Raw genomic sequence first — 14,717 nt, 5'->3', positions numbered from 1 at the left:
TTGCTCGGAGCGGCGGGCGTAAACGTTCCTTCGACTGAACAAAGCGGCGACAGACATCAAGCCCCGGCTGTCAAAGCGTCCGCGCTAATTATCGGCAGAGGCGGTGGCAGCGTGCCGACGTTTTTTATTTCTCCTCTGGCCATGCGCCGAAAAACTTTCCCGCGGTTCTCCACGTCGGCCCCTTTTCACGAGCTCTGACAATCGTAACCATTACTTTTTGATATTGAGCCATTTTTTTTCTAAGGGTATATTTGCCCAATCTCTTTTCAGAGACACATTTTATGGTGTTCTCATCTTTTTTTTTATGAAGGTGCTTTGTCTTGAATATGAGAATTATATTCCGATTCAAAAACCCCAAAGCTGAGTAATGCTTCTAAGATTCGGAAGTCGGGAGAGAGAGGAAAAAAGAATTACGGACAATTAGAGCTGTGAAATGGTAAAACAGAGGCTCGCTTCTTCCTTCACCCATTGGCCAAGTTTTAATGAAGCTCCATTAGGCTTCGAATTAATTAGCGTAAACGTACGGCGTACACAATTCGCTAATTTTTCCAAAATGCTAAAACACATGTCCGCCGCCGATAATGCACAACGGTATCTCACGCTGAATTATTCATGACAAATAGTTAATAATAGATTTTCCCAGTGTTTATAACAAGGACATTCATTTGGGGTAGAATGGTATCCCCCCCCGTTACAAATCACCACGTCACCTTCATTCGCTCCGACGCGCGCCTGAAATATTGCGCCTCTTCGTTCCGGGGGAATTTCTCCCCGACCTTTAGTTATTTCAGATTAAGAGAAATAAACCGAGGTGGGCGCGTAAAGCATGGCGTAATAAAAGAACAGAGATGTGTTTAAGGCAACGCAATAAAATAAAAATAAATAATACTACCGACGGAATTGAAAACAGAGCACGGGCGGCAGCAGTGGAGGAGGAGGAGGAGGTGGTGGGGATGGGGGAAGGGGGGCACGCGCAGAAAGGTGAATAGATGACTGTGCCGACACCGATTCTCATCAGCTGCTCCTCGACAGTCACGGCGCTGGATATTAAAACAAAATAAAAAAAGCGCCTCTCATTCATTCATTTTTATTCAGCGCGCCCTCCCCTTCATTAGCGCTGTCCGTCTCTCGGCCTCGTCGCACCACGCCGATTCTCACGACGGCAGGAGGCGACGAGCGCTTCAGGGGCTCGCGAAACGCACGGGGGGCCCACTAGCGCCACCGCCGCCACCATGAATGAGCCATCAGAACGAGCGACCTCGCCGGCGTCGCGACCTCGCCGACGTCGCGACCTCGTCGGTGGCGCGACGGTGGCGGCGGGCGTCAGATCCGCGTCCCTTTGCCTTGCCTCGCCCGTCCCATCGCCCGTGCTGGCGGACGGGCGAGCGGGCGGCGGCGACCGGTGCGATCGCGCCGGAAATTTCCATCGGTCTGGTCGTCAAGCCTCCGAGAGACAGCGCAGGCAATTCGTACCCCCCCACAACCCCCACCGCCCCCGCCCCCCACCCTGCCGGGCCTCCAGACCAGAACCAGCGTGTTTGTCATCGTCAGCGGTGCGCACATTATTGAGCTCAAAAGTCCATCGCGCAACGAACTGCTCCTTAGCCGTTTCAAGAGCATTGTGTTCGGCTCATGGCGAGCGGTGCCTGCCGCCCAAGATTAATCAGCCAAGGGTCGCTCCACAATTGGGCGATTAATAACGCGTCCACTCATAGGCGTTGATGTGTTCCCCACACGCCGACCCGCAAATGCCTCCCTCTCCAATTCCCGTTGGGAGAAAATGAAATCCTCATTTCTGCCTCCAGACAAGATGAGAACAATGATTGGTAAACCTGCGCTGTCAGACTTCAAAAGGAGCACAAACCTCCGGTCATTTTATTTTGAAAATTGCGGCAAGGTTCAATCATAGCTTCGGCCCTCCAACCCTCCGCACACTCCTCTCGTGCCACCCCTAAAACCCGCAGCCCCCCCCCGCCCTCCCCCCACTCGGAGGGCATCGCAAACGCCACACTGCTTTGTGCGGCACTCGAAGCTGGCAACGGACGCCCCACAAAGGCTGATCCACTTAATTTATCTTTCCGCGGTGCTTTTTGAGATGAGTTATTTATAAACTCATCTCCCCCAAGCCTTCGTCGGCGAATGTACAAAAAGTTTAAACGACGACGACGCCGTCTAAATGACGGTAACCGTTTAGTGGCTTTGGTATCGGCGGCGCGGTCGTTCTCACAGCGCGGCGCTCTCGCGACGGAAGGCGCGCGTGTGGTTTTGCAGACGCGGTCTCCACGACGTCTGAGTAACCGGCGGATATTTTCCAAAATTTATATCGGGACGACGGTGCGCAGGATGTCCCTGCTCTGTTCGAATGACGTCACGAGGGCAAGGTCTTGCTGCGAAGCTGACGGCGGCGTATTTGCACGGCTAATGGCGCACGCCGCGATTATGACCGGGGCAACCTGCCGCGGTTGGAACCACGGAAACCTCGGAGGCGAGCGGCGCCGCCGCCCCAAACGCGGCGGGCTTTCGCCGCGTGAGATCCGCATTTATCGCGGCACGTCCGCTCCGCTGAGCGTTGCGATGTACAAGCCCAATATCATAAGCGGGGGGAGAAGGGGGGGGTGGGGGTGGTGGGGGGTGGAATTGAAGAAGAAAAAACGCAGCGCGGCTAATTCCGGAAGAGAGAACAATTTCACCATCTCGCACACTCTTCAAGGCAGCATCGCTTCCCTTTTTCTGTCAAAGCCCTTAATTAAAAGCTAATGTAAGTGTCATCGATTTAGAACCACATGACTAAATATCTGAAGGGCAAAAGAAATAATACGTCACGTTGCGGGTGTGCGGGTGTGCGTGCGTGCACGCGTGCGTGGATGCGCACGGGCGGGGGGTATTATTTTTGTAACACTTTTTTTCTTGGTGGCGTATTGTTTTTTTGCTTGACGGGCCGTTACGCTTTGCCGCATTATAATAGCGCGACCGCGTTCCAAAAAAACACCGGCGGTTCCACACGCCCCCAACGGTGGCGACGCCCCACCCCCCCCAACCAACAAATAAGTAAACAAAATAATTTTTACACGGAGGTTCGGGGAGACAGCCGATAATGGAAATTTTTACGTCGGATTTTCTGGCACTGTTTGTTTTCCTTACGGGGGCGAATCAATTCAAAGTCATCCGTGATGACAAATATGGGGAATGCACGTGCCCTTTGTGCTTGAACACGAGATGAGAGAAGAGAGACAGGAGGGCGGCAACGGTAGGGCCAGCAGAGTCGTTACGCCTGCTGTGTCGGTGGTGGTGGTGGGGAGGGTGGGGGCAAGGGGGGGGAGGGTGGGGGCAAGGGGGGGAGGGTGGGGGCAAGGGGTGGAGGGTGGGGGCAAGGGGGGGGAGGGTGGGGGCAAGGGGGGGAGGGTGGGGGCAAGGGGGGGGGCACGTGGCAGGGGGTGGAGGGGAGACCGTTAATGCTGTCCCTAATAAGTTGCTAAGCACATGCATCACGGGCAGGTAAATATCATCACGCATGTGCAAATGAAAAATGCTGGCCAGTGTGCAGTGGCATTACATTCTAACCTCCCTGCGGCCTCCTATTTACCCCCGAGAAGACGACGGAACGAACGAACGAAGAAAAAATGTAAAAGGAAAAAGATACGAGAGGCGAGAGCTCTGACCGAGAAAATGCTAAATCCTGAGGTGGGAAGGAAGGCGCGGAGACGTCGGGAGAGAGAGCGAGAGCGGCAGGCGTGACCGTCCGAAAACTGCCGCTATAAAATTCACGAGCGCGCGATACGAACACATCTTTTTTGGTGAACATCGTAGCCGAGGTATTCGCACGAAACGAAGAAATGCTGCCGGTTCTGCGTGGGGGTGCGTCAGCCGCAGCCTCGGAGACGGCGTTTGTCTGTATAGCCGAGCGAAACGCAGGAACAGATTAAGCACCGAATTACCCCGTAATGCAACGTTTTAAAAATAAGAAAAATCGGGCTGTGATGTTTAAATTTGAAAATTTGCTTAATCCCAGCTGGAAAATATATATATAACACAATAATTTCGAGAAAATAAATGAACAAATCTATTTCTATTCATCGGAACTCTTGACTCAAACGCAGCTACTGTACCCACACAATTCCTTACGGCCTCGTGACCAATAGCAAGCCTTTTAATTTTTCCCCGGGTGAAGCGAGAGGGATTTTAATCAGGATCTCAAGGCAGTATTTTTAGCGGAGTAATGTGCATATTTTCACAGCTCCAAACATCTGCCGGTGTCACGCAGCAAGTTATTTTGGCCCCGATTTCACACCTTTTTTAACATCCGTTAAAACTGTAAATTGCCTTCACCCGTTTCATCGCTCGAAGATAGAAGAGAGAGAATGAAAGAAACCACCCCCACCACGACCGCAAGGCTATAATAATAATAAGAAGAATAAGGCAGAGTCAATCAAAGACCACGCGAGTGCGAGCCCCGCACGCACGTTATATTTTAAACGAAAGTAGAAAGAAAAAAGAACACCTTACGGTCCAATGTTATTTCCGTAAATTATGCCGCGGTAATTTTACAGCGGGGTCGTCGAGTAAAACTGGTTTACACTCAAGGCGTGATTCACTGGGGCGCGCGCGCGAAATCACGGCAACTCCAGCCGCTCGATACGCGGAGCACAAAAAAAACAATGGAGAGGTTTTTGCGGTTTAATTGGCGAGCGGAATATTGGGAGAGCTTCCGTATTGAGTGCGCTTTATCACTTAGCCGTTTCCAGAGTGTACGCTAATGCAGTGAGCTGCGATAAAGCATTTACCGGATCTATCGAATTGACCGCGCGGAGGATCGGATGGGCATTCAGCCCTGGGACAGACGCGCGCGTGTGCGGTGTGGGTTTTTTTTTGTTTGTTGCCAATTCAGAATATTGAAGAAAACCCCAAGCACAACCGCGACGAGACGATGCCGCCTTTTCTTCAGGCCCCACACTCCTTTTAAAGTGTACGCGCAGATGCTCAGACACATCACGCCCTGGGAAATCAAGGTTTTTTTTTGTAAGACGGGGAGGGTAGCGGTGGAAAGAGCCTAAAGTAGCCGGACCACAGCCATTAGATGCAAAATGGCCCTCCTCTGAACAAGGCAATTACCATAATGAAGACACCCACCACGCGAGCGCTTGTAATCATAGTAATTAAGCTAATTACAGAAGTGCTTCTGACAAGGCCCCGAGGAAGGGAAGAGAGAGGATGCACCACTCGCTGGCAGATGCAGCCGGCACTTGATCCTGGTCAACAGGTACCTGGGTTTGTGAAGGAGTGTGGCGAGTAGGGGAGCGAGCTGTGAGCACGTGGGGAGCAGGGAGCGAGCTGTGAGCTCGACGCAGCCAGGATCCCCCCCCCCCCACTTCTCTAAGCACTGCAGTCGCCTGCTCGCTGGTGGTCAGTCGACTTCTCGTCACTGTTCTACCGCTACAGCGATGGGGACTGTTCCCGTGAACTTCACTTGTCGATCCCTCCTCCTACGCTCACCACACAACAACACTCGCCACACTGCAAGTGACAACAACACTCACTCAATCACCCCACTGCAGTTCAGGACACACTCATCCACTCACTCACTATGATGCAGATAACAACACACTCACTCACCACACTGCAGGTCACAACACACTCACCCACTCACCACACTGCAGGTCACAACAACACACTCACCCACTCACCACACCGTAGGTCACATCAACACACTCACCCAGTCACCACACCGCAGGTCACATCAACACACTCACCCACTCACCACACTGCAAGGTCACATCAACACACTCACCCACTCACCACACTGCAGGTCACATCAACACACTCACCCACTCACCACACTGCAGGTCACAACAACACACTCACACACTCACCACACTGCAGGTCACAACCCGTACATTTCTGCTTCTACCCTCGCTGACTGCTTCACTCTTGAACTCCCTCCCATCGCCCCCCTGCATCCTAAATCTATTTAATAGCCTCGCTCAATGTCAAGAAACAGATGTGACAGTGTTGCATGTTGGTGGCCGCTTGATGTTGTTGGTCTATGTATTGTTTTACTAAAAAAAAAAACTTGGTGTTGCGACGCGATCGAGCGGCAGCAACAGACGATCCATTTATAGACACCCGACGAAATATATTGGGCCCAAGTTTGAGAGAATCCCACAGTCTATGCTACACGTCTCCCAACAACCTCAGTGCACTTATTAAATCGTTCACCTCTCTCCTGGCACTACACTTCGTCCTACACAGCAGGCGTAATTTGCTTCCAGCAATCAATGATACCTAAGCCGGAGTCATTGATATCTTGCGATTTTTGTCGCGTACTGAGACAAAGACCCCCCCCCCCACGTAGCCTTTGGGAGGCTGTTGGGGAAAGTGGCGTTCACGAGCACCTACGAATGCCCAGCACGGCACACGAGGGGGTGGGTGGGCAGGCAACATCACGCCCGGCCACCTTTGTCTTCCCAGTGCTGACGCTTACACAACATCACACCAGGAGCTCGTCTAAGTCTGAGTCGACTTAGGGGAGGGCCCAGCATCAGTTCGGACATTCGTCACCGGTGTTGGCTGCGAGCGGGATTCGAACCCGGGTCACCGGGGTTCGTAGCGCGGCGCTCTAACTGCCACGCTGCCGTTCCCAACACACACACACAACCCTTACATGCGCGTGCACTAGCACGCGCGATCTTCCATGTAAACACTCAGTCGGGGGGCCATGTCAGGTGAATGTGGGGGCCACATGACTGTTCCACCTCGGCTCGATCCAACACAGAGAGGCCCCCCCCTGTAACCAATCACGCGCCGCACGTGCCCACGGACATTATAAATCACTGGGGTATCTATAATTGGATCACCATGCACTATTACAATGCAGTTGACTCTCGATTCTCCGTGGGCAGATCACCGGGCTTGCGGGTTTAAATGTGCTTGCAAAAAAGTTAATAAAGTATCTCTACGTGCAGGCTGGTGACAATAATGAGTCGCGTCACTAATCACTTGTCCAGGTCGGTGACTGTGCAATGTATCGGCAACAAACACAAAGACTATAGCAGCTGTTATGCACAGTGGTGGTGGTTGGCCATCCAAACACTCTCCAGGCTCGACCTTGCTTAGCTTCCCAAGCCTGACGAGGCTGAGCACATTCCGGATGATATGGTCAATGGTGCTGAACTATATCATCATAAAGCGTTATGTGAACAAGCATGTTGTCCGTGTTATGTACGTATGCTGAACTTCTTTCACACCGTACGTAGCCAGCTGTGGTAAAAATGATCGCAGGTGCGGAATCAAACTTGGGTCACTGGGTTCGTAGTGCAGTGCGCTAACCACTGCGCCACCGCTCCCCGCAAAGACAAAGCTCTCCCGTATAGATTTAACAAACTGTTGGGGCAAGTGCTATTAGCGAGCACGTATGAAGGCCGGCACGGCACACATGGGGGTGGGGGTAGCTGAGTCGACCTAGGGGAGGCCAGGACCGGTTCAGATAATTGTCACTGGTGTTGGCCGTGAGCGGGAATCGAACTCGGGTGGCCAGGTTCGTAGCGCAGCGTGCCAACCGCTGCGCCGCCGCTCCCCACACACGCGCACACGTGCACAGGCAGCGCGCGCGCGTATGTCGTAACAAATTAAACATTTATCTTTTTAATGACGGGCCAGATATTTTATCTCAGCGTGACAACATGACTGCAGGCCCCTAGCATAATGCATCGTCTCTTATTAAACTAAACACACAAATAATTAATTATTTCCTTAAATTGCACCGTTAAACACACAAGAAAACCACGCACACACACGCACACCACCAGCACCGCTGCCGCCACCATCGGCGCCGCGCGATTTCCGCCCTCCCCGCGATGACAGATTATGAATGAGTAATGATAACAACCCGCGCAATATCTGCGGTATCGAGGGGGTTAACCTCCCTCATTGTGAGACTTCCGAACTGCAAAATTAAAGCTGTCAGGTTATCATAAAGTTGCAAATGTTTAAATTGAACAAAGCGCAATTGGAATAAAGAGTGTCACCTGGCCTGTCAGAGTGCCGGGAGACAGCACTCTGTCACAATAACGACCCGAGGGCTGTCACGCGGTGGCTGTTAACGCGAGACCCAGCGCGGCGCGCCAACCCATCGCCCGGCTTCTTTAGTTCATCGGCGGCACGCCGCCTTTAACCAGCGGCGGCTGCCGCTGTCCGCACGCGCGCCTCAACCTCCTCGTTAGGAGCTGTGACTGGGAAAATTGTGGAACGGAAAAAATGAATAGATTCTTTCAACAAACGAGCCACGAGTTTCAAAAGCGTCTTCATTCGTTTGCCGAATTTATACATTTCTGTTTGTTTCTTTTGAAGTCCGTGGGGGAGATCAAAACAAGTATCGCGAGTGACGCGCTGGGGAAAAACAAAAAAACACGAATCGTCCTAACGTACGACACACGTTGTAAAGGTACGATGATGTGGTGGAAAGGTGGCGTGGTGATTAGCTCGCTGTACCTAGTTACCCGTTTTCAAATGGGCTTTGCCCCCCCCCCCCCGCTCCCCACCAAACCACACGAACTAGTGTGGTGGAGTGATTGAGACCTGGAACCTATTAAGTTATATCATGTACACTATAACAAAACAATGACAGCGATGTATCGGAATACACTTCCAAGGAAGCTCATATCCTGTGTACAGCTCTATGCGCTTTAAATTAATGTCAGAAAACAGGAATAGGGTAAAACTAAACTATTTTAATTTGACCAGCTAAGGCCCGATGAGCTTTACCTGGTCACAAATGATAGCTCAACGAAGTAGCTTATACTCAAAACACTTGTTGATTCTACATGTGGAGGGAAAAACCAGTGGACCCGCGGAAAAATCCACGCGACCGTAGGGAGAACACGCATCCTCCAAATATACAGGCGACATGGTCGAAAATCTAATCGACGACCTCCTGTATACCACGTGAGGTAGTCAACATCTTGCGACCCTGGCGAGATGTTCAAATCTGATACCTGTTGCCTAAAACAACACGCGCCACAAACAGCGGCGGTACGCGATGCACACCTTCAGCAGATGGAATTTTCACAGCGAGTTATCGGGGCAAATGCTCCGCGCAGTCCGGGAGTCTCGGTTAAAGCGCTTCCGCGAGTGGCCTGTTCTGGATTGCCTTTTTTTTTACGGTTGCAAACCATCGAGTTAAATAGGCATTAATTGACAGGATAAGCTCCGCTGGATCCTGTGTTAAGCTTAATTACACTCACGCGTGAATAATTAAGTCACCTGCCATACCGCTGAACCCACTGGCACATTGTGCAGTCGGGCGAAAATTCATCATACTCGACACGGCTAATCCGGCTAAAGAGGCATCCAAGAAGCTTGGGCCCATCGGTCTCACGCCAAAGCCTTCTTCACCTCCGATCGGTCACAACCGCAGAACAGAGCAGCGTAAGTCCAGCCGATGCAGAAGCACCGGGGTCGCATCGCCAGGGCGGAGGTTCAATCTTGCGACACGACGCTGCTCAACGGCATCCCGAACTCTACGCAGTTTTGCTTCACCGCTGCTCGCTTGCTCGCTCCTCCGCTCACCGATTTCCTGCAGTTGCTCTCTCGCCACACCGTACAGCCGCTCCACCCTCACTCTTTTATGGCTACTATGAATGTGAACGTTGCTATGAGCTTCGTGATAATTGATACCGTCACCGATAGCCAAAGGTCTCGTTGTACCGGAATTGACTGTGTCCTGCCGGACACAATTCTGCTCAGCCAGCACACTTGCAGGACACTTAACTAAACTAACATAGTTTGTATTTTACCAGGTAAGGCCCGCTGCGCTATATAACCCTTTTTCATAATCGACCTGGCCACAAATGATAGCTCAACGAAGTGGCTGATCACGTGGAAATGTCATACAGCCAAATACTATAAAAAGCGTGACGTTGACTCTAAATATAGAGGGAACAACCGGAGGACCCAGAGTAAAATCCACGCGACCGCGGGGAGACACACGCAAACTCCAAATATACAGCAGGCGTCAGGGTCGGGATCGAACCCACGACCTCCTGTATACCAGGCGAGGTAGTTAACATCTCGCCACCGAAGCACCCTAATAGTTTGCATCCTCCTCCTTGCTTCGCAGGCTGTGGAGTTTTTTTTTATATCAACTTACTCTAATTGCAATCCCGGTCTCCGTGTAAATGAGAAACCGCTATCTCAATAGACTCTTGACTCGGTTAAATGAAGGGCAACATGGAACTGATAATCACGTGCGCTCGGTGTGACATGACAGAGGACCCCTGGTGGATTATTAGGGTGATAGAACCGGGCATTCCGTCTAAATGTCGCTCGTTCGGGGTCTCCGCCTGGTCACATAATTGAAGCCCTAAATTCGGTTCTTGCACTTAATTTTGTAATTTTACAGCTCCGAGATTTCAAAATTTCGGTTTAATGATAATAGTATTAATGATAGGAATAACTTCAACTTGTAACGGTCCGCCGTGAAGTACTCGCTCACTCCCAAAGAGGTGCGGGGAACCACAGATGAGTGGGAAAGGCAGCGGTCAGGTAGTCGAGTTGACGGCAAATTTCCCCTAAGTTCTGCGATCCTCTACACGTGGTGTTTTTTTATGACAATTACTTCGTGTTTATACTCGTGTGGGAGGAAACCGGAGCAACCGGAGAAAGCCAACACGTGCGAGGGGGAAACACTCGATCCCATGCACCTGACATTCGCTGTACCGCCTCTTACTGGCGAGCTTCACACAGCATTCGCCAAACCCTCACCCGCTGCCTTCACAGCGGCCGATGACAAGAGGCAGCGCCACTTGCAACGGAGCCACCGCCGACCAGGTTCGAGTATCACGCGAAGAACGATCTCGCAGCGGAGCATATGGGAGGGCGCGCCCCCCGCCGTGTAGAGGCCCGGACGGGCACTTGGAAGGATTTCTTCAGGAAAGGTGCCGCAGCGAGATTATTTCGGATGCAACAGGGATTTTAAAAGAATGCAAAAAAATGTTTTTGAAGAACAGCCGTCCTTCAAAATTTCCGAATGGCACGATGTTGTGCGCGCATTCGAAAATTGGCGGAAAAAATAAAATTGCTAGCAAAAAACCGCATGCCGCATGGCAAGAGAGCACAGCTGCGAGCGGGTACGAGATAATATCTTTGCCCCTAGGACTCTGTACAGAAATGCGTTTCCACCCATTCAAATATAAATCACCTCCGTTGTTTTCCAATGAAGCCAATTATGCAAATTAGATAATTCCGTTGTATCCAAACGAGCCCTAATGAGGTGAAATACGGATTATATATATAAATAAAATTATATTTACTGTGTGTGCACCGCACTGCGTCCGGCTCTCTGTTGCATGAGGGATTGGTGGGAGGGGGGGGGTACAGAAGAGAGGAATTGTAGAGAAGGAATGCATAAGAGAGGTGGGGAGGAGGGAGAGGAGAGAAGAGAAAGACGGGAAAGGAGGAGGGATGATCGAGATGGAGAGAGTTGAGACAGAGCGCGTGTTGAGATTTACCCGTGTCCCAAAAATTTCTCCCCGTCGTGGATGCGCAGCGAGCAGCGGAAGTCGTTCGGGAACTGTATCCCGACCTGAGCCTCCAGCGAATCCAGCACGCTCTCCAAAATCCCATCTGCGGAGGCACCACACAGCGCCGGCTCGTCAGCAGCGCACAGGGTCACGCGACAAAACTGGCGGCGGCAACAGCAAGATGATCCAACCAGTTGAGTGTCAACGCTGTCTTTCTGACAGACCTGTTCTTCACCTGAGGATGGCTGCTTGCGTTGTGGCCGAAACGTCGTGAGAATAATTTTATTATGTTTTATTTTTATTATTTTATTATTTCCATTCTACGTGACTTTACCGAAAGAACCAAGAAGACAGAGAGGCAGTTAAGAAGACCAATCGACAGATCGAAAGGCACGGATGGTAAAGGCAGCTACGTGCACAGACAAACAGATCAGCGATGCATAGATAGCGAGACAGGCAGGCAGAGAGACAGGTTTGGTGGAAAACCACCCAAATGGAGAGACGCAATAAGACAGATAGATAACAAGACTGATAGAGGCAGAACGAGAGACAGAGACAGATAATCTTCTATAAAAAAAAGAGACAGATAAACCGATAGAGGCAGATATACACAAAGATAAATATGGATAGCCAGGAGACAGAGAGACAGATAAATTAGACTAAGAAAAGGTCGGATAGTAAGAGACGACATAAATTAAAAGAGAGACAGGATGGAAGGAAGCCAGACAGTGAGAGTTTCTTCATTTGCAAGGCAATGAGAACAATTGTTGGTTAAGCCTCGCTTATCTACATTGCACCTGAAAAATTTCATCACCATTACTATATTGCCAGAATCAAGAACTCCGAGTGAGACATTGTTAATCAGTTTAAATATTCAAGAGATGCTCCAAAAGTCGCATTTTTTTGTTGTTGCCCTCAATTACTTTTTTTCTCGAACCAATACAAAAGTTTTTAGGCGTTAATTTGTTGAAATGTCACGAACTATTTGGCCGGTTTTCAATGCAGCCTGCATCGTTTTTGCCACGTGTCACCAGGGCCAGAATCACATCCCCAGCCTGACGAGATGTGAACTTCCTCGCCTAGTATACAGGAGCGGATTGACACAAATTACGCAAATTATTACCGTCATCACAATTATACGATTAAGGGCATACGTGTTCGTACAGGCCACACACAAAGCGCGAGAGACACGCTCCACATCGGCGTGTCTCTCGCGGGATTTCAAAACGAAAATAAACGTTAAAAATAAAACGCCGTGCAGTGAGGCAGCGTGCTGCACAGAGGGTGGGCGAAGCACCCAATGCAATGTACAGGAGCTCAGCAGCGGGCACCGCTATTTATTGTTTGATTCTTTATTTTTGCTTAGAAATTTCATCCCGTAATTCTGCTGCTGGATGAAGGCCTTCTTCCGACACCGTACTAGTCATGGGGGATGCCTGACCATACTTCACCAGGCTCGTCAATGAGTTGTGGTGGACCAAAACCCGCAATAACCAAGGATTAATTTCAACCGGCTCCATCTGGGCCAGCGATCCGAAAATATGTCTGCGCCCGGCAAACCACATCCAGTATGCCTCTCGCTATGGCGACTACTAGTGGGTCACGTGCCACCTACTCCAATCTGCCAGCGACCCAGAAAATATGCGCACTCCCGGCACACCACATCCAGTATGGGCTGCGGCCCACGAGCACACGCGCCAGCCACCGCACGCACGACTACAGCGCGCCAGCGACTCGGACCGTACTCTCTGACAAAATCAAGCGTCGCTCGCGACAACTGGACCACCTCCCCGGACGATCCGACCCATCGGCACCTTCCTCGGGCGGGGGTGGCGTGGCGCTGCCTGCTGCTGCTGCCATGAATGCGCGGGGGGAGACGACCCGAGGGATTAAACAGCGACGCTGGAAGCAGGAGCAGCAGCAGCAGCGGAGGCAGAAGGAAACCGACACGAGGCAGCAACAGCGTCCGACCTGTTTAGTCTCACGGCGCGCGTCGGTAAGCTCATCGCCGGTTCAATTTAACCGGGACAAGGGGATGGGGGTTCCCACCCAGCTCTCCCACCACCACCGCCACCGCCCCGCCCCGCCGTAACCCACGCCACCATCCGCCGGCCACGGGTTTGTCCGCTGAACCCGGGATGTCAGAGCCGTCCAATACGGTTAATTGAATGACCGATCGTTTTCCACTGGATTCGCATTAAATCTATCGTCGGCCGTCCGCGGCGTGTCGGCGCCTTTGGAAAACGAAGAGCCGGCTCGTCGCGCGGAGCGGTTTACCGTTCTAATCGAGCGGCGAAATTACCGGTGAGAGACAGGAGATTCGACGCCCGGCTGCCGCTCGTCCAACCATCGCCCCCCCACTCCCACTCCCTCCCCCACTCCACCCCCCACTCCCCTCCCCCCACCCTGGCCCCCCGCCCCCTTTCAGAGAAAGGACGATGATTTTACGCGCCCCGCGTTCTATTTTCGCGCGCACAGCGCGCTGCGGTTTGTAAATGAGCAGCGAAATTAGCGGTGAGCGACAGGGCAGGGTTGCTCAACGAGTGGCCGCCTTAGAAGTGCGACTGTTCCCGCAAATAGAAGTTTGTTTGGTTTTACCGGGTGAGAAGGCAGGAGACTGGAGATAAGTCTCATTGGCAGGAGCCACCTGGGTCACCCAAACGACGAAAGCAATCGCATGCAAGCAACTTCCCAACAACGGAGCAGATACGAATCGTAAATAAAAACAACGGCGTTACGCACGAAATCTAACGCAGCGATTTTTTAAAAGAGGGAGCATGCAGAACAATCACCAGGAGGTGGGGGCGCGTCACGGTCAACGGTAAACGTTCAACGAACGCTGAGCGCGGAACGAGTGACGATGCGATCCGCTCGCGCCTCTCGCACTGCTCTCGCTCCCGCTCCCACCCTCTGTGAAAAACGAAATTCTGCCAAGCCCGTCGCTTAATTGTCCTCATTGTTGCACCGTTTGTTGACTTGAGTACCACACATTGACGGTGGGAGTGCGGGGGGGGGGGGCTTCATCTCATGCCGCTGCAGGTCCACCCCGACCGCGGTCGCTCGTGCGAGCCGCGTTGGAGAGAAGGCGACTCGCGCCGCCCGCTATCGCCGTGCGCGAGCTGCAAGTGGCCGACTCGCCAATAGGTGGCAGCAGTTTGGGGCGGCCGTCTGGCAAACCGCGCGCGCTATACGGCACCCCCCGTG

At 51.9% G+C, this 14,717-nt stretch overlaps 1 protein-coding gene across 3 annotated transcripts in view; it reads right to left on the bottom strand.

The window, feature by feature from the left end:
* The window catches only part of FBXO3 (F-box protein 3), a 119,266-nt gene that overhangs the window by 80,582 nt on the left and 23,967 nt on the right, over positions 1-14,717 (bottom strand). For all 3 annotated transcript variants that reach the window (XM_078863795.1, XM_078863794.1, XM_078863796.1), the window contains exon 4: positions 11,502-11,616. In XM_078863795.1, the coding sequence (XP_078719921.1) occupies positions 11,502-11,616 (115 nt within the window). The remainder of the gene's footprint in view (positions 1-11,501; positions 11,617-14,717) is intronic.

The sequence above is a fragment of the Lampetra fluviatilis genome, chromosome 16 (genome assembly GCF_964198595.1).
Source record: "Lampetra fluviatilis chromosome 16, kcLamFluv1.1, whole genome shotgun sequence".
NCBI lineage: Eukaryota > Metazoa > Chordata > Hyperoartia > Petromyzontiformes > Petromyzontidae > Lampetra > Lampetra fluviatilis.
This window is presented reverse-complemented; position numbering and strand designations above follow the sequence as displayed.